The following is an 18635-nucleotide window of genomic DNA, read 5'->3' on the forward strand; positions in this document are numbered from 1 at the left end:
TGGATATGCGTGCAAAGCCATCGCTTGTTGGTGCACACCGTATCAACAGGGTTTCTGAACGCACACTGGGATTGCAGATTTCTGCCCGCAACAGTGCATTGTAAACACCTGTTGTAAAATGTGCAGGCCTTTTACTAGCTACCGTATTTTATTGCATAGCTAGGTTGTCCCTGTGTGCTTGCATACTATTTGTCCTGTATGGTTTCCTGTTTTGACTGCATTGGGATGAACCTCCATATACATATTTTTCGTCATTGTCTTTATTATTTCCTTAGAATTTTTGAAAGTAGAATGGATTTTTCAAGGGAAGCTGAAATTCAGGTTTCTTTTTGAAACAATATTTTTCAAATGTGTGCCAAATTGTTTAAAAACCTTCTATCTAGAGGATAGTTTTGGGCTGTTCATTTTTAAAGACAATAATAAATGCTTTTTCCCTGGTGCTTTCACTTCCTTTTCATCTTGCATCTTACCCCCAGGTGGGTGCCCTCTCCCCACAAGGCTGCTGTCATCAAGATGCCCAGCACCCCCCAGGTGCCTGACTCCTGCATCTGGCCTCCTCTTTGGCATCTGGAGCTGTATGATCCATGACCGTCTCACGTTTAATGTGGCCAAAATGAATCATTGCAGATTTTCTCATAATCGATAATCTGTTTGTTAAAAGCATTGTTGTTAATTGTATATAATTAGTGGATTAGAAAGTTTATTTTAATAGCTTTTGATAAAATTTACAAATAGTTGATTTACTAGAATCATCAAAATGGTGTGTTCTGATGGACGAACTCGAAGAGTAGTGGTGTTGATTTAACAAGGGCCAAGTTGAAAGCAAAGTTCACCTTCTGTTTAAAGTCCATGCTCTTAAAATGTTTATGTACTTAAGCAATAGGGTTCTTGAAAACAGTAAACAAAATTGATTTAAAAGACTGAACATCTGTAACCAGTATTCGTATGACTTGTCTGAATCTCAGTGCTAGATTCTATGATCTCTCTTAAATTAAGACAACAAAACAATATTGGGAATCTTTTTTTAAACTCTAGTTCCTGATATTTAAAATAAACGACATACTAAAAATATTTCAGTTAACTGAGAGTTCAGTTTAAACAGATTTTTTTACTGTATTAATATTGCCTGAATACAGTTATAGGCCCGGGGATTTAATGAAATAGGTTCATTTTTATCCCCTAGGGTAAGATATATTACTTTCTCTTTGGGGAAAAATGCCTGACTGCTGAAGATAGGCTTTCATTTAAAGTCAGCTTTCAAATGTCGCTATTTCTACTGACACTCCTGTGCTACTAAAATTTGAAACCTGCAATTATTTTAAAGGTGTGCTCATACTTTTTAGAATATTTATATTTTTGAACTTGTGGTAAAATATACATAACATAGTATTTACCATTTTAGCCATTTTCAAGTGTGCAGTTCAGTGGCGTTAAGTCCCATTGCCGTGCACAGCTCGCCAACCCTCCAGCTCCAGGACGTCCCATCATCCCCTGCGGAAACTGTCCCCTTGAGCACCAGCTTTCCATCCCTCTCCTTCCTGCTCCTGGGAACTACTGCTCTACTTTTTTGTCTCTGTGAATTTGACTGCTCTAATACCTCATATAAGTGGAATTATATAGTATTTGTTCTCTGAATGGCTTACTTTACTTAGCGTAATATTTTCAAGATTCATCCATGTTGCAGCATATGATAGGGTTTCCTTTGTTAAGGCTGAAAACATTCCACTTTATGTATATAGTATGTATATACTAACTTCTCCATGATTGTTTTTTCTGTGTGTGTGTGTGTGTGTGTTTGCTTCTCCGTTCATGTGCCAGTGGACATTTGGGTTGTTTGTCCTTTTTGACTACTGTGAATAATGCTCCTATCAACATATGTACAAATATGTTATTTGAGTCCTTACTTTCAATTTTTTTGTGTATATACCTAGAAGTGGAATTGTTGGATCAAAGGGTAATTCTATATTTATTTTTTTGAGTAACCACCATACTGTGTTCCACAGCAAGTGTACCGTTCTACATCCAAAACCGTGCACAAGGACCCCAGTGTCTCCACATCCACATTGACACTTGTTTTTTTGTGAGTGTTTGTTTTGATAATAGCCATATAGGCGTGAAGTGGTATCTTGTCATGGTTTTGATTTGCATTTGTGCAGCAATGATTACTGATTAGTGATTTTGAGCATCTTTACATGTGTTTATTTTCCATTTGTATATCTTCTTTGGGGAAATGTGTATTCAAGTTCTTTGCCTATTTTTTAAATTAGAGGGTTTATTTTTTTTATTATTGAATATTAGGTTTTAAATACATATATGTATACACACACACATATTCATATTCTGGATATTAATCTTGTATCAGATAGTGTGATTTACAATTATTTTCTCCCATTCTGTGTCTTACTGTGTTGATGGTGTCCATTGCCACTTTCTGACATTTGACCATATGCGCACGGATGTATTTCTGGGCTCTCTATATTCTGTTCTGTTGGTCTAATGTCTGTCTTTATGCCAGTACCATACTACGGGGGGTGGGCAACAGTAGGTTTACAGATGTTGGTATGGAAAAAGACATGCAAGGTATGAGTATGACAATACATTTATTAACTCAAAAGAATGTCACTCACATTGTAACCTACTTTTGCTCACCCCTGTATTTTGATTACTTTCATTTTGTAGGAATTTTTGACATTAGGGTCTGTGAGTCCTCCAGCTTTGTTCTTCCTCCAGATTGTTTTGGCTTTCTGGGATTCCTGGAGAGTCCACATGAACTTAGGAGGGCTGTTCCCTTGTCTTCTTTAATTTCTTTTACCAGTAACATTTTTTTTCAGTGTACAAGTCTTTCATATCATTGAATAAGTTAATCCCTAAGTATTTTATCTTTTTTGTATTATAAATGGAATTCTTTTCTTTAAAAAAAATTTTTTCCTTTATTGATTTTAGAGAGAAATGAAGGGAGAGGGGGAGAGAGAGAGAAACATCGATGAGAGAGAACATTGATTGGCCGCCTTCTGCACGCCCCCCACTGGGGATCAGGCCCACAACCTGGGCATGTGCCCTGACCGGGAATCGAACCAGCGACCTCTTCATGCATGGGTCGAGGCTCAACCATTGAGCCACACCAGTGGGGCAAAACTCTTTTCTTAATTCAGACTTTTTATTGTTAATGTATAGAAATGAAGCTGTTTTTCTTGTGTTAATTTGTGTCCAACTACTTTGCTGAATTTGTGTAGTAGTTCTAACTATGTTTTTGTGAAATCTTCAAGGGACTCTACATAGATCATGTCATCTGCACACAGAAATAATTGTACTTCTTTTCCAATTTGGATGCCTTTTATTTCTTCTCTGGCTGGAACTTTACTACCTTGTTGAATAGAAGTGGCAAAATCAGTCATCTTTGTCTTGTTTCTAATCTTGGAGGAAAAGCTATCAGTCTTTCAACATTGATTATGGTGTAAGCTGTGGGATTTTCTATATGATTTTTATTATGTTGAGATAGTTTCCTTCTATTCCTAGTTGGTTGTTTTTATTATTAAGAGAGTATTATATTTTGTCAAATTCTTTTTCTATCATTTGAAATGATCATGTGTCGTTTTTTTTTCTCTTCATTGTGGTGTATCACCTCGCTTAATTTTAGTATGTTGAATTATCCTTATATTCAGGAATAAATCCCACTTGGTCATATTGCTGAATTTTTAACTACTATGTCTCTGAATATTTCTTCTTCCCCATATGTCTTAAGTTTTTTCTGGGACTCCAGTTACATGTATCTTGGATCTTCTCTCTATTTTTCATAATTTTTTCATACTCTGTTCTGTATTTTCTATTCTTGTTTCTTTTTGGCCTCCAGTATAGGTGTTTTCCTCTTTATAGTCTTTTGGGTCATTGATTCTTTCTTCAGCTATATCTAACCTATTGTTGAACTAACTCATCCATCAATTTCCTAATTTCTGTTTTCAAAATCATATATTTTAGTTTTATATTTTTTCATATTTTTAAGACTTGTCTGCTAAAATTTTTTTCAATTCTTTGAATACATTAACTTATTTGAAAGTCCTTTTCTGATAATGACACTCTCTGGATCTATTATGGATATATTTCTATGGCCTTGTTTATTTATTCATTTATTTTAAATCTACACCCGAGGATATTTTTCCATTTATCATTAGATGGAGTGTGTGTGTGGGGGGGGATGGGGAACATTGATGTGAGAGAGACACATTGATCTGTTGCCTCCCACATGACCCCAACCAGGGTCAGGGACCAAACTGAAACCAAGGTAAGTACCCTTGATCGGAATCGAACCTGATATTCTTTGGTCCACGAGCCGACGCTCTAACTGCTGAGCCAAACCAGCCAGGGCACCATTTTTATTTTTTTTATTTTTTTAAAATTATGTTTTTAGCCCTGGCCGGTTTGGCTCAGTGGTTAGAGCGTTGGCCTGCGGTCTGGAGAGACCTGGGTTCGGTTCCCGCTAAGGGCACGTACTTCGGTTGCAGTTTGTCTCTGGCCCTGGTTGGGTCGTGTGGGTGGTGACCACTCGATGTGTCCCTTTCACATCGATGTTTCTCTCTCTCTCTCTCTCTCTCCCTCCCACTCTATCTGAACAAAATGTCAAAAAAAATACTACGTTTTTATTGATTTTAGAGAGAGAGGGAGAGAGCAACATCAGTGAGAGAGAGAAAGATCTGTCGGTGACCTCTTGGTTTATGGAACAACGCTTAACCAACTGAACCATACTGGCCCAAGCTTTTTTGCTATTTTTAAATTTTGGTTTTCAGTCAGATCTTGACTGGTTATTTTTCATTTTTAGACATTTTATATAAAAATGATAAAATGGCCATGGCTGGTTTGGCTCAGCAGTTAGAGTGTCGGCCCACAGATCAATGAGTCGCGGGTTCGATTCCGGTAAAGGGCGTATACGTGGGTTGCGATTCATCCCGGCCCAGGTTGGGGTTGTGCGGGAGGCAGCCACTCAGTGTGTCCCTTTCACATTGATGTTTTTCTCTCTCTCTCTTCCTCTCTCTCCCTCCCACTCTATCTGAACAACAACAAAAAAAATGAAAAAAATGTCCTCAGATGAGGATTTAAAAAAAAAAAAAGAGAAAATGATTTGATGAAATAATTTATTCTGATAAGATTTACCTTTGTTAAATTATTTTGAGAAGGTTTACTGACGTGCAGCTAGGTTGAGGACACTAGGTGGGTCAGAACCTTAGTTTCGGCAGGGATTGAGACGGGTAGGAGTTTGTAGAATGACTGGCGGTGATGTGATTGCCACACTTCTCTCCTTGTGTGGCCTGGTATGTCTCTAGTTTACCTTTACACCCAGACTCCGGGTTCCTTCCGGGTTCCTGGTGTGTTCACTGGGGCTGTTCCTCCTGGGCAGGCCCTGGGTCTCATTGTTGTCCTCACGCATAGCTCTCTGCTCAGCTTCTCAGGCTCTCGGCCCAAGATGCAGTGACTCTTGGGGAGGATGAGTCTAAAGTCTGTTCTCACATGCCTCTTCCAGACTCAGTCCTGCAGATCCTCACTGCCTTGGGAGTTCTGCAGTAGTTTCAAACGTCACTTTTTGTTTTGCTTTTCTAGTTCTTGGAGGAAGGTTTGTTTGAAGCAACCTACTCCACCATTGTGAAAGGCAAATCCTCAGATGGGGTCTGGAATTAAGACTTCTTGCCACGGTAGTGATAAAAATGGAAAGGCTTATTACTTTTGAGCAAAAGCCAGATTTAATAAAATATTGGATTTGAACAGTACAATTGAAGTTTTATAGATGATACATGTAGAGTACTAAAAATTCTTGAATAAAATTCCCCTGAGAGTTAATTATTGTGAATGTTTTAGTATTTTCCCCCATCCCTCCAAAAATATTTTTATTATGTAAGTTTTGAAAGCACTGGGTTTTGACACAACTGTCATTCACAGCATGAGAAATGATATCATTGCCAGTTCTACTATAGAGATAAGTGGGATAGAAAATCCTTGTTTTTGAAGGATTCACAGAGTCAGAGGAAAATGGACACGGAGGGTGTCTATGGGGACAAAGGAGAAACATCTGTAACAAAAATAAATAATAAAAAAATAAATTAAAAAAAAGAAAATGAACATGGAATTATATACCTGTACCCACAAAATACAGTGCTATGGCTTATTCTGCCAAGGGGATTGGTTCCGGCTTCATCAGAAATTTTAGCTAATAATTCTGGCAGTGTGCATCATAAAAACAGGTGTGACGTGTATAACATTTTCATGATTTGCAAATTTATAGAACTTAAATTTTCTAATTTGTGTTTTCTTTAGATCTTATAGAAAATTTCAGTTGTAGCCCTTGGACTAGAAGCTGAAATAATAGAAGCTGTGTATGATGCATTAGGGTATTGAAGAAAATTAATTTTTGAATTGAATATTTGGAATATAAGGAAGAAAAGGTGACTGAAAATGGGGCGGAAGAAAATACAAATCACACGCATAATGGATGAAAGGAACCGACAGGTAAATAAAAATTTTAACTTATTTCATTGATGTAAATATTTTTGAAAAAGGAGTGTAGGATAAAATGGTTGAATTTTTCTTAAATTTAATTTCAAGTATAAATATTTTTATTTCTAGACTAAATATTTTAGCAATCAAAAAGTTTTGACTTTTATCATGTGCTTTAAAGAAACATTTTTTTTTTAAATTTTAGAAATCGTGTTAATTACACAAACATAGGCAAAGGGAGGGCAAGTAAAATCACTGCATCTCCACCACTGCCATCGACTGTGCATCGACTCTGTACATTGAGCGTTCATTTCCTGTAGATTGGTCATTTTACATTATCACCTCTATTTTCATAAGTAGGTAATACCTAAGTTACAACTATCAGTGAATGTGTTTTGGTCAGTTAAATTTTCTGGTTAACCAACAAATGATAATTTTTTTTTTTTTACAACTCATCATCACAGATACTCTAAATCATTTATGTACAGGGTGGGCAAAAGTAGGCTCACAGTTGTCTCTATGGAAAATAATACAATAGTTAATAAATAATACAAGAATAAACTCTTTTGCATACTCACGACAGTAAACCTACTTTTGCTGAGTAAACCCTTACAAGTTCAGGATACTTACAGTGGTACTGATCTATGAAGACCTAAAGTTGTAAGGGTTTTAACGCAGGGGTTGGCAAAGTGTGGTCCGTGGGCAGGCTGCCTGTTTTTGTAAATAATGCATTATCAGAGCACGGCCACGCCCATTTGTTTACGCATAGTCTGTGGCTGTTTTCACATTACAGCAGCACAGCTGAGGAGTGACCCCGGAGACTTGTGGCCCACGGGTCTGTGTCTGCTGTCTGGCCCTTTAAGGGAAATTTTTTCAACCCCTTGGTTTAAAAGAAGGGAAAATAATCTCCCAGATTATAAATGAACTATTCAAAGTATACTGGAAAAGCTCCCGATGAGAAGTCTGGAGCGCGGCCCTGGACGCTCGCCAGGAGCTGAGCAGCACTGCGCCTGTTCTGCCCGGTCCCAGTGTAACGGAGCGGCTGGGAGAGGTCAGCAGGAGGGTTAGTGCTGACAGACCCGACCGGAGAGGGTCTTGTTCAGCTCATGCAGATGCGGCGGCTAAGTTGTAAGGCTCACACGGTAGGACTCATTACCAAGGTTGATGAAATAGGGGAGGCTGATAAAAGACCTATTCCCTAATTCCGTAGGATGATTCTGAGCAAGGCTGCAGGTATTTTCCCTTCACAGACCTCGGGGTTTTGACGTGTAGTGGAGGCAAGGGAAGCTGTGTTATGAATACATGCAGTGTACATGTGAAACAGTGTTTATTAGGGAAGAACATACAAGCAGAGAAGTGACAAGGACATAAGATCCCCTGAGCTCGAGCATCCTTTTAAATTGAGAACAGAGAGACGGCACCTCCCAGGGGAAAGGACTCCACTTGATTGGAGGAAAAAGGGGTACCAGGAATATGTAAGTGACTATGGAACATAAACTTTTCAGGTAAGGAAATGACCTTGTTAAAAAGTTGGAGCCTGCCACTCTGATAGCTCAGCAATTAGAATGAGATGTCTTATACAACTGATGTCGAGGAGGGAAATCTCTGTGTGACAATCATGAATGCCTGATTGAAAACTTTATAGTTGAAGCAAAATGTAGACTGTAAAGGAGTATTTTCCTGCTTTGTATCTTATTTTGTTATATCTGATCTTCTAGGCAGAATGGTCTTATCTTAAGCTATAGTCAGTATAGTAGTTTCCCCTGTCCATGGGGATACATTCAAAGACCCAGTTTCATGTCTGAAACTGAATAGTACTGAACCCTTATTTGTACTATGTTTTTTTTCCCTATTCTTGCATACCTGTTCACTTAAAGGAAGCACTTTCTGGCCACTCTTTGGCATATTCAAATTGCCAGCATCACTACTTTTGTGCTTTGGGGCCATTATTAAGTAAAATAAGGGTCACTGGAACACAAGCGTTGCGGTAACATGACAGTTGATCTGATAACCCAGACGGCTGCTAAATGACTAACAGGTGAGTAGTATATACAGTGTGGACACACTGGACAAAGGGAAGATCCACGTCCTAGGCAGGATGGCTTGAGATTTCATTGTGCTAATTCAAATAGTGCCTAATTTAAAATGTATGCATTGTTTACTTCTGGACTGTTCCTTTTGATATTTTCAGACCACAGTTGACCATGGGTAACTAAAACCTCTTAAAGCAAAACCACGGATAAGGGGTACTGTTTCTTCTGGAAGAGTTTGTAGAATATTGGTATAATTCCTTAAATGCATGGTAGAATTCACTAGGGGACTTGTCTGGGCCTGGTGGTCTCTGTTTTAGAAGGTTATTTATTATTGATCCAATAATAGACAATTTTAATAGACCTATTTCTTGTGTGGGTTTTCGACAGATTGTGTCTTTCCGGGAATTGACCTCTTTTATCTAGATTATAAATCTGTTAGGCATAGAGTTAATATTATTTCTTTCTTATCTTTCTAATGTATGTGAGATCTGCAGTTGAGTTGTGATGGTCCCTGCTCACATTTCTGATATTAGCAATTTGTATCTTCTTTTTTCTTAGTTACCCTGGCTGGAGTTACTGATTTTATTATTTTCAAAAGCCAGTTTTTGGTTTGTTGATCTTTCTCTATTGACTTTCTGTTTTCAATTTCATTTCTGCTCTAATTCTTTCTTCTGTTTTCTTTGGATTTAATTTGTTCTTTTTCTAATTTCTTAAAGTGGTAGCTTCAATTATTGATTTTAGATCTCATCTTTGCCAATATGTGCATTCAGTGCTGTGAATTTTCTTTAAGCATTGCTTTCATTGCATCCCACAAATTTTGATAAGTTGTATTTTCACTTTTGTTTAGTTCAAAATAGTTAATTTTTCTTTAGATTTCTTCTTTGACCTCAGTGTTATTTAGAAGTGTGCTCTCTTATCTCTAAGTGTTCTGGGTTTTCCAGCTGTTTTCTATTATTGATTTCTTATTTCATCCATTGTCATCTGAGAGCAGCGTGCATTGTGTGCTTTCTGTTCTCTTAAATCTGTGAAGCTGTGTTTTTTGGCCCAGAATGTGGTCTGTCTAAGTGAATGTTTCATGTGAACTTGAAAGTGATGTGTATTCTACTGTTGTTGGATGAAGTGGATAACGGTTATATTCAGTTGATTAATGATACCGTTGAGCTCAGTTATGTCCTTACTGATTTCCCCCAATGTTTTTGGTAGAATGGTATTGAAATCTCCTACTGTAATAATGAGTTCATCTATTTCTCCTTGCCTCACAGATTTTTGATACTCTGTTAGGTTCATACTTTTAAGGATTTAGAGATTATTATGTCTTCCTAGAGACTTGTTCCCTTTATCATTAGATAATGCCCTTCTTTATACCTGGTAATTTTCTTTGTTCTGAAATCTATTCTGTCTGAAATTAATATAGCTACTTCAGTTTTCTTTTGGTTAGTGTTAGCAGAGTATATCTTTCTCCATGTCTTTACTTTTACTCTATATGTCTTTATATTGAAAGTGGGTTTCTTACAGATAGCATATATTATTAGGCATTGTTTACTGATTCACTGACCATCTTTATTTTTTAATTGGTATTTTAGACCATTGACTTTTAAAGTGATTGTTGATAAGTCGGAATAGTATCGACCATATTTGTGTTCGATTTGTTACCCTTGTTCTTTGTTTTTATTGGGCTTATAATCTTTTTCTGTTTTTTGTTTTTGTGTGTGTGTGTGGTTTTAATTGATCATTTTATACTATTCCATTTTCTCTCCTTTCTCAGCATATCAGTTGGACTTAATCTTACTCTTAGTGGCTGCCCTCGGCTGCTCAGTGACGTTTGCGGCTGACCCAGCCCTGCTCTCAAACAGCTCTGTGCATCTCCACGGGCCGTGTGCAGCTCCACGGGCCGTGTGCCTCCCTTTACTGCACCAGAGTCCTCCTTCCCCCTTTCTGTGGCCCTGGCGTGCTGTTGTCATGGTCCCTTGAGGAAGAATTCGAGGTTCCTGATGGGAACCTTGTTCAGCTAGATGGTAAGGGGCCACTGGTCAGCTGTTTCTTTCTCTGGTCCTTGCCTTCTGCAGTGGATGGCAGCCAGGGAGAAAGGAGTAGCTCCGCAGGAGGCCGCCCTTCCGGAGCCCTTGGAGACCCAAGACGTGTGCCGGACTGCAGTCCTGTGGCCGGTGGGGCAGCAGAGTCAGGGAGCACGAGGCTAGGAACCTGTTCCATCTGGGAGTCTGATTCAGTGTTGAGGCTCAAGTTCAGGGGCCTGTATTCAAGTTCTTCTGCTGCTCTGAATAAAAAGACACGATTTTTTCTTTGATTGTCTAGGTCACCTTTACAAAGAGAAAGTTTGGATTAATGAAGAAAGCCTATGAACTCAGTGTGCTCTGTGACTGTGAAATAGCACTCATCATCTTCAACAGCTCCAACAAGCTGTTCCAGTACGCCAGCACCGACATGGACAAGGTCCTTCTCAAGTACACCGAGTACAACGAGCCTCACGAGAGCAGAACCAACTCGGACATCGTCGAGGTAACGCTCGTGCGCCCAAATTGCAGATGATACTGAGGCCTTTCATTGAATAACTTTAACTGTTAGATTGTTTCTTACATCCAAGATATACATCAGTTATAGATACATCTTTTCTCTGAATCATGTCTTAGGAGGATCTAATTGCCTCTGTATGAGGAACCGCTTACAAACATGCCCTGTTCACTGAGACAAAACCAACGAGGCTGTTGTACCATATACCCAGTATACGCTAGCATTCCTCCATGATCACTCACTGGATGAGTTTTTAAATTAATGTCCTAAGAAACTCTTACCACTTTGGACAGTATGAAGTTACAATTTTAATGTCTTAATTGTTTCATTATGTCAGTGATTACCCATAACTCTAAACACTGATGAAGTTAAAGAAAAAGATGTAAACAATAATCCTGTTTTGCTAATAGTCCTTTAGTTGTTGGGGAAGGATATCCTCATTTTACTTTATCTGCTGCCCTTCAGTATTTTTCATAATTCTGCCAACCTAATGAACCAAAACGAAAGAAAATGGATTTTTAAAGAATGATTTCTATCTGTTCAGAAATAGCGTTTTAAAACAAAACTTTCAAAAAGGCAAACTAATATGCTTCCCCTTCTAAAATAAGGTAACTTTCCATGTATATTTCTATTAGCATTTTAAATTAGCTTGATCTTTATTTTTGTCTTTTTTTGCTTTTATTGAGAGATTTTGCTTCATTTTTTTTTCATCCCCCCCCCCCCACTACTTGTAAAGATAAATACTTTGGCTTAGTTTTGTAATATTAGAAAATGACTTCAATAAATTTAGGTATATCCTTGGTGACAGTGCCGAAACCATGTGGGATGATGCAAAACTGACTATAAGAGAAGAGGTGGCGCTCCAATCTAGATTTTGTTCAGATCATTGCAGTTGGGATAAAGAGACTTCATTGTGTAGGAGTCTGATGTATTTGCCTCCACAGATTATATTACGGTTCTGACAGCGAGTTTTAAATTTCCCCTGTATTTCTCTGCCTTGGCCATTCCTTTTCGCACAGTAATTCTTACAGCAAAAAGTGCTACTTGTATTGAAAGAGCATTTCTGTTACTTTTCAGCAGTTAATCAGTTGTTTGAAAAGAGAAAGAAAAGTATAGCATGCTTATAGCGAGGACTCATCTCCTCTGCTTTATTTAAATGGCTCACTGTGGTGAACCTCCCCTGAAATGTGTCTGAAGCTTTTGTTGAACTCTGCAGTTAAACTGCATGGTTACATCTTTAGCTAAACCCCTTACACAGTTCTATCAGCTGTACATTATTGGTATCATTGAGCAGTTTTGGAACATCTTCCCACTTACAGCAGTGTGAACTGTTCAGTAGGCTTTCCCTGTTCTGTAGATACAGTGAGGACTTCCGGGGATCACCATTCCGATGGGCTATGTCAGAGACTTCCTAACTGGATTTCCTTGAAATGGGGATGGAGTATCCCTGGTGTGTTTAGTTTAAAACAATACCTTTTTTTAGAAATCTCTATTTTTTATAAAAAGTTACACTGCCTTAAACAAAGAAATGGAGTTGATTTTTAATGCTGTCAACAGATGTTCAAGCCCCTCTCACTATGGAAGGGAGCAGCCGCCTTCTTAACCCTAACTGCGCGGCTCTTCCATCGCGGCAGTGTTGTTCTTGGCCCCAGAAGTGGAGGGCGCTTCGCACAGGCTAGAGTGTACTTCCTTAGAGAGCGTGGAGATGTAGTCTAATACAGTCCTCAGAATTTTCGGAAGACTGCCTCCGTCTGCATCCTGTCATGGTCAGCAGTCCACGTGTGAGGGAGTAGACCCCAAGCATTTTTAGCAGTCTCCTATATCACAATCTGCTTCAGTCTGAAGGAGAACTTTTGTAGCCCTGTTATAATTGGGATTTTGATATTTTCTTTTTAATTGGCATTCTTAGAAGTGAACATCAATCTTAGCAATAGGTTTTTTATAAAGTTCTGAATAACATAAATACAAAGGATAGAAGTCACACTTGATTATGAGATTAATTTGTTGTGGTGGAATAAACTATAAGGCGTAGTTCACCTTTCCAGTATGTTACTGACTTACTGAGTTCACCTGTGTGTAAGACAATGGTGGTTACACTTGTAGGATATTCTGTCTCCCACATATAAGGTGATACGGCTGCAACCTCACTAGCAGTGTGTATATATCCAAGTTCTTCTTGTCAGCTGTGGTCATGGCTTATGTTAATGTAGCTACAAAAGTGGTTGTGAGCCAAAATGAGTTCACCAGATAAGAGTAGTGACAGATGCTTATATTGAGCTTCCTATAGGCCAGACACTTTTTAGAATGCTTTACAAAGATCTCATTTAAGGATATTTTTAGAATACCACTATAAGTATTTTTTTTTCATATAGTTTCTTTTCAAACAGTGGGCTCTGCAAAGTGATGTTATTTAGAGATTTCTAATTCAAGCCACTGCACTGTTCTTTCCTCCCAAGTTTTATAATTCATTAAGACCGACTTTTTCCAACTGAAGATTTTATATCTGTAAACTTCCAACACGTTGGTGTGTGATGTTCTAGACTCTTCAGCCATGTCATGTGGCTGAGTACATCGGCATTACCTGGAGGCATGAAAACAGCTCTAAGTGACCGGCTGTAGTGTGTTTCCTTATGCAATAGGATCAACGGTGTAATTAACTGAAAACTTCGTGAACTCTTTCATAAGGCCACTAACCCGCATTCACCGATTTCCTGTTGCATCTGTGTTAGTCTTTAAATCAGGAGGATTTTCCTTTAATGTCCTCTGACAGTCTTGCATATATTAAAATGGAGGCTTCTGGAGATGTATTTCTGTCGTATTCTACACACCAGCCCTTCCGGGATGAACTGTGAAGAGGAAGGACGACGGTGTCCTGTGTTGGCTGCACCTGCGTGGTCTGCAGCTGCAGTAGTGGGTTGTGCCTGTGGAGTCAGGCCGCATGGTGTCTGGGGGCACTGCCGCGAGTGTATATTAAAGTTGCTGGTATCTGAGTACTCTGAGGATAAACACAGAGAAAGACCTAACACGCACTTATCTACCTTTCAGTTTTTAGCCATGGGTATTAGAAACACTCTACAGAATAATGTTGTCCTTGTTTTACCTTGTTTCATATTACCTGTATTTTAAAACTAGTTTAATCAACTTTAAAATTTTATTTATAGCTGATAAATTATTTCTATGTAGCTTTTTAAAAAATCAACATTTGCATATTTTGAGTATGGCACTTAGGTGTTTTAAATTAAGGGCTGCAGTGTCTTGTAGGATGTATATACCCCTTATATTGGGGAAACTATAAATATATGAAGATGGAAACTTACACATTAGTAAATAAGGTTGTCATTAACAAACTTCATAAGAACTTTCATAACTGGATTTTTTGAAATGGAGAATATCACTGCTTTGTTTAAAATGACATCTTATTTGAAAATGTTTTATACACTGCTTTTCATGAATGTAATTTTTACAAAAAATGAGTTTTATTAGCTTATTTCTTTTATTAGATATTATGCAAAGGCTATCATCAAAGATATACATTGTATTTTTTGTTGTTAAACATTAATATAAAAATAAGTGGCGTCTGGCTGGTGTGGCTCAGTGGTTGAGCGTTGACCCTGCACCAAGAGGTCACCAGTTCGATTCTTGGTCAGGGCACATGCCCAGGTTGTGGGCCTGATCCCCAGTCGAGGCGGCCAGTCGATGTTCTTTCTCATCCATGTTTCTATCTCTCTCTCCCTCTCTCACTTCCTCTCTCCCTGAAATCAATAAAGCAAAAAAAAAGTGGCAAACTTTTGTTTGATCCTACAAAAAGCAGTAATTTAATTGAAATGTATAAGAAAATGTTATAACCTTCAAGTTTTCAGTAAATTAAGATTTTAAAACCTGTGAATTGTATTTATTATGCAATTATATAGGAACATTAGCTATATCCTAGAATACTAGCAACTAAAAATGAAAATCACCAGTCAGTTGCCATTGCTTACAGAGGGGCAAAAGGGGGTTCGAGTTTTGAATACATGAACACAGAGCTTACTCTTGTGTTCCTATTTATTAATTATTCTTATTTCCATCTAACAACTGTAAACCTCCTTTTGTTTCATCCTGTATACACGTGTGTATATACATTGAATTTATACTAAGGTAAAGCCCAGAACCAGCGGAAAGGTTCTGCATCAAAATAAATACTATGCTAAAGGCACACATGAGGGTTTCAGCAGCTGCTACACAGTAAACGCCTGAAATTACTTTTTTTTTGGTACATGCTCCTAGCAGAAACTGAACCTGGGACTCTCTGGTCCGCAGGCCGACACTCCAACCACTGAGCCAAACTGGCCAGGGCTGAAATTACTTTTATATCCCCCTTTTTTTGCTTTGCAAGAATATTTGAAATATTAGATATTCCTGCTGAGTATTTTTTAAATAGCTGTGATTTGGTGGCGCTGGAGAATATCAGCAGTAGCCTATGTGTGAGTCAGATCCCGCGCTGTCGTGTAGGGGTGTAAGCACGGGGCCATGGCCACGTGTCTCACCTGTTCACATCCGGTGAGCTGTTCCCAGATAGAGGTATTTTATTCACCACAGGAATACTACAGAGCTTAAAAAAACTTGCATTATCTCATTTGATCTTCATAACCTAGGTGAGCTTTTTCAGAGTAGAAACGGAGACCCAGGTAATGTTTTGTGCCGAGTCAGGTGGCACTTGAGTGGCAGAACTGCAGTTAGAACCCAATCTTTGCCACGGCCGCCTCCCTTTGTCCCCGTTGCTGAGTCCTCTGGTGCTCTGGACTGTTTCACCAGGAGCAGATAAGATTCCATACCTATACCGTCATGTATAACATGTAGCAGACATGAATAAGCTTTCCCCAACAATGAACAGGAAAAAGTGAGGATAAGTGTAATAAGAATAATAGATAACACTCATCAAGTACTTAATGTGACCTGGGTTTGTGTGTATATTATCTCACTAATTCCTCTGTTGAGGCCTCACAACTGAGGAAACCGAGGCAGGGCGATGAATGAAGAAAGATGATAATTTAGATTCTAAAGGGAAAAACATTTTTTTTATAACCCCCCCACTTTCAAATTAGAAAGGAATTTAGAAATAATATAAGAGATTATTTCCAAAGTAATACGATATATCTTAAAATCAATATAAGATGTACCTATCAATCATTAAATAAAAATAGGTGGTAATAAAAGCAATCATTCTCGGAGTACATTATTTAAAATGAGTAGTTCTCAGACAGCTGGTGTGGCTCATGCACCAAGGGGTCGCAGGTTCGATTCCAGTCAGGGCACATGCCCAGGTTGTGGGTTCGGTCCCCAGTGGAGGGGGCGTGCAGGAGGCGGTCGATCGATGTTCCGTCTCATCACTGCTTCTGTTTTTCTCCCTCTCCCTTCCTCTCTCTCTAAAATTAATAAAGAATTAGTTTTTTTTAAAAAAGTGTTAAAATCAGTAGTTCTCAAAGTGGTACCCTTGCCAGCAGTATCAGCATCACCGGAGAAGGTACTGAAATCTTAGTTTTTGGGCCCACACCTCAGACCTATTGCGTCAGACACTTGAGGCAAGGCCTCAGCGATCTCGCACTGACTTGAATTGACTTGTCCTAAGTGCAGTGAAAACTAAAAACCTCACATTAACGTGAAGTCTCTTGCCAGTGGTTATCTAGTTTTTCAAATACTTTTATTCCTAAGAATATCCTCTGAAATAATTTCAAGCAGAGATTGTAACTCTCTAGACCTTTCTAAAAGCAATTCAAAATAGTATACCAATAGTGTTGCGAATTGCAAATTAGGGAACTCATTTCTAATGGGTTACCTTTCAGTTCAGTTGTGCCCCGTTCCAAGTGCTCCTCTGAGTGTATTTAGGGGGCTCTGCTGAGGATGTGTAGGAGATGGACCCCAGTTCCTCAGCTGAGCAAGAAAGAAAGCTCAGTGACTTGTCTCCTGAGGTTGTCTGGTGCTGACCTTAAAGAACGTGAAGTGTGATTATGTTAAGGTTCCACAGTGGTATTATGTATATTGTCCTCAGAGAGCTTTAATGAGCCAGTCAGTTCTTTGTCCCATGTCACAGACAGGACTGGAGTAGACAGGGAGCGTTAAGGGGCCTCGTGTTCTACAGGCTGCGGTGGAGCAGCAGGGCAAGGGAAAGTAGTGAGACCCTGAGGACGTGACAGCTTCCCTGCACCCCCAGCCCCGCCTGCTCCTTCATCCCCAGCAGGGCCCGAGGCTCAGGACGGTGATTCAGCTGTCCTCAGGGCTCCGTCCCTCTGTCCCCCAGCACCTCCAGCCCCACCTGCTCCTTCATCCCCAGCAGGGCCTGAGGCGCAGGACAGTGATTCAGCTGTCCTCAGGGCTCCGTCCCTCTGTCCACCAGCACCTCCAGCCCCGCCTGCTCCTTCATCCCCAGCAGGGCCCGAGGCGCAGGACAGTGACTCACGGGGTGAGCAGCTGTTCTCAGGGCTCCGTCCCTCTGTCCCCCAGCACCTCCAGCCCTCACTGGCGCCCTTCAGTTTGTTGCTCAGTTCTTATTTCACTGTGCATTTGAATATTATTACTCATCACAATTATCGGTTTTCATTGTGTGCTTTTTATCAGGAACTATGCATCTCTAGGTGCGGTTTGTATTTTCTTGAGGTCAGATTTTCTTCGTCAGAGATCGATGTTGCTCTATAAACAGGAGGTCATGGGGGAAGGGTGACATATATTATTTTGTGATATAGCTCCCATTTTCGTGATGCATTTCTCGTGAATATTGATGACCACCTCTGGTTCCTTTTTGTCTTTCTGTCAGAGATTGAGTGTTTTAGTGCTGATGATCAGATTCACTTTTCTTTTTCTCTGGAAGTGCTTTGATACAGTGGCCACATTTTTGACCAGTGAGAGAAGGAGAGAGGGTACAGAGGACTGGGAGAGGGATCAGAGAAAATACTCTAGAAGAGATACCATCACCTGAGTCCTTCGAAGGGTTGGGTTGGAGAGGGGAAGGGGTAGAAGAAAGATGTTCTAGGTCAGCGGAAGAAGCTTATGTGGAGATTAGGAAATGAGACATAGCACAGTTATGATACAGAATTAAAATCAGCTGAGTATAGCTGTCGTCTAGCGTGAAGGGTGGAAATTGCTGAGACCTGAGACATGAACCAGCTCCCAAAGAGGTGTGTGAGGCTCTCGACTTTCTGCTGAAGGTTTGGGTAGCTGTTGGAAGAGCTGAATAGAATAGCTCCCTTGGCTTACTCTCTTGTACTTCCCAAGCTATAAACTGTTAGATTTGAACTGCAGTTTTTTTTGTTTTGTTTTTATTTTTGTTTTTTGAAAGGGGTTAAAGAGAAAAGAAGATAAAGGGTAAAAACGTTGAATGAAATAATTATTTCTCCATTTTTTAATATTGCATAGATATCATACTATGTACGAGGCTTTGTGCCAGACACTGAGAGCATGGTGGTTACTGGCTTGTGTTTTTACTATGTTCCTAACAAGATGACATGTTTTTATTGTCTTTCTATATAACTCTCTTTTGTTGGATATGCTTCAGAAGGATTCAAGATACTTAGAATCCCAAGATTCTGATGTTTCCCACCAATATTACATACTACATCA

General features: G+C 39.2%; 1 protein-coding gene across 4 annotated transcripts in view; it reads left to right on the forward strand.

The window, feature by feature from the left end:
- Positions 1-18635, forward strand: part of MEF2A (myocyte enhancer factor 2A) — a 91796-nt gene that overhangs the window by 34492 nt on the left and 38669 nt on the right. For all 4 annotated transcript variants that reach the window (XM_036278120.1, XM_036278123.1, XM_036278119.1 and 1 more), the window contains exons 2-3: positions 6301-6492; positions 10827-11030. In XM_036278120.1, coding sequence (XP_036134013.1) covers positions 6439-6492; positions 10827-11030 — 258 coding nt within the window. In that variant the 5' untranslated portion in view covers positions 6301-6438. The remainder of the gene's footprint in view (positions 1-6300; positions 6493-10826; positions 11031-18635) is intronic.

This window comes from Molossus molossus, unplaced genomic scaffold (assembly GCF_014108415.1).
Source record: "Molossus molossus isolate mMolMol1 unplaced genomic scaffold, mMolMol1.p scaffold_m16_p_24, whole genome shotgun sequence".
NCBI lineage: Eukaryota > Metazoa > Chordata > Mammalia > Chiroptera > Molossidae > Molossus > Molossus molossus.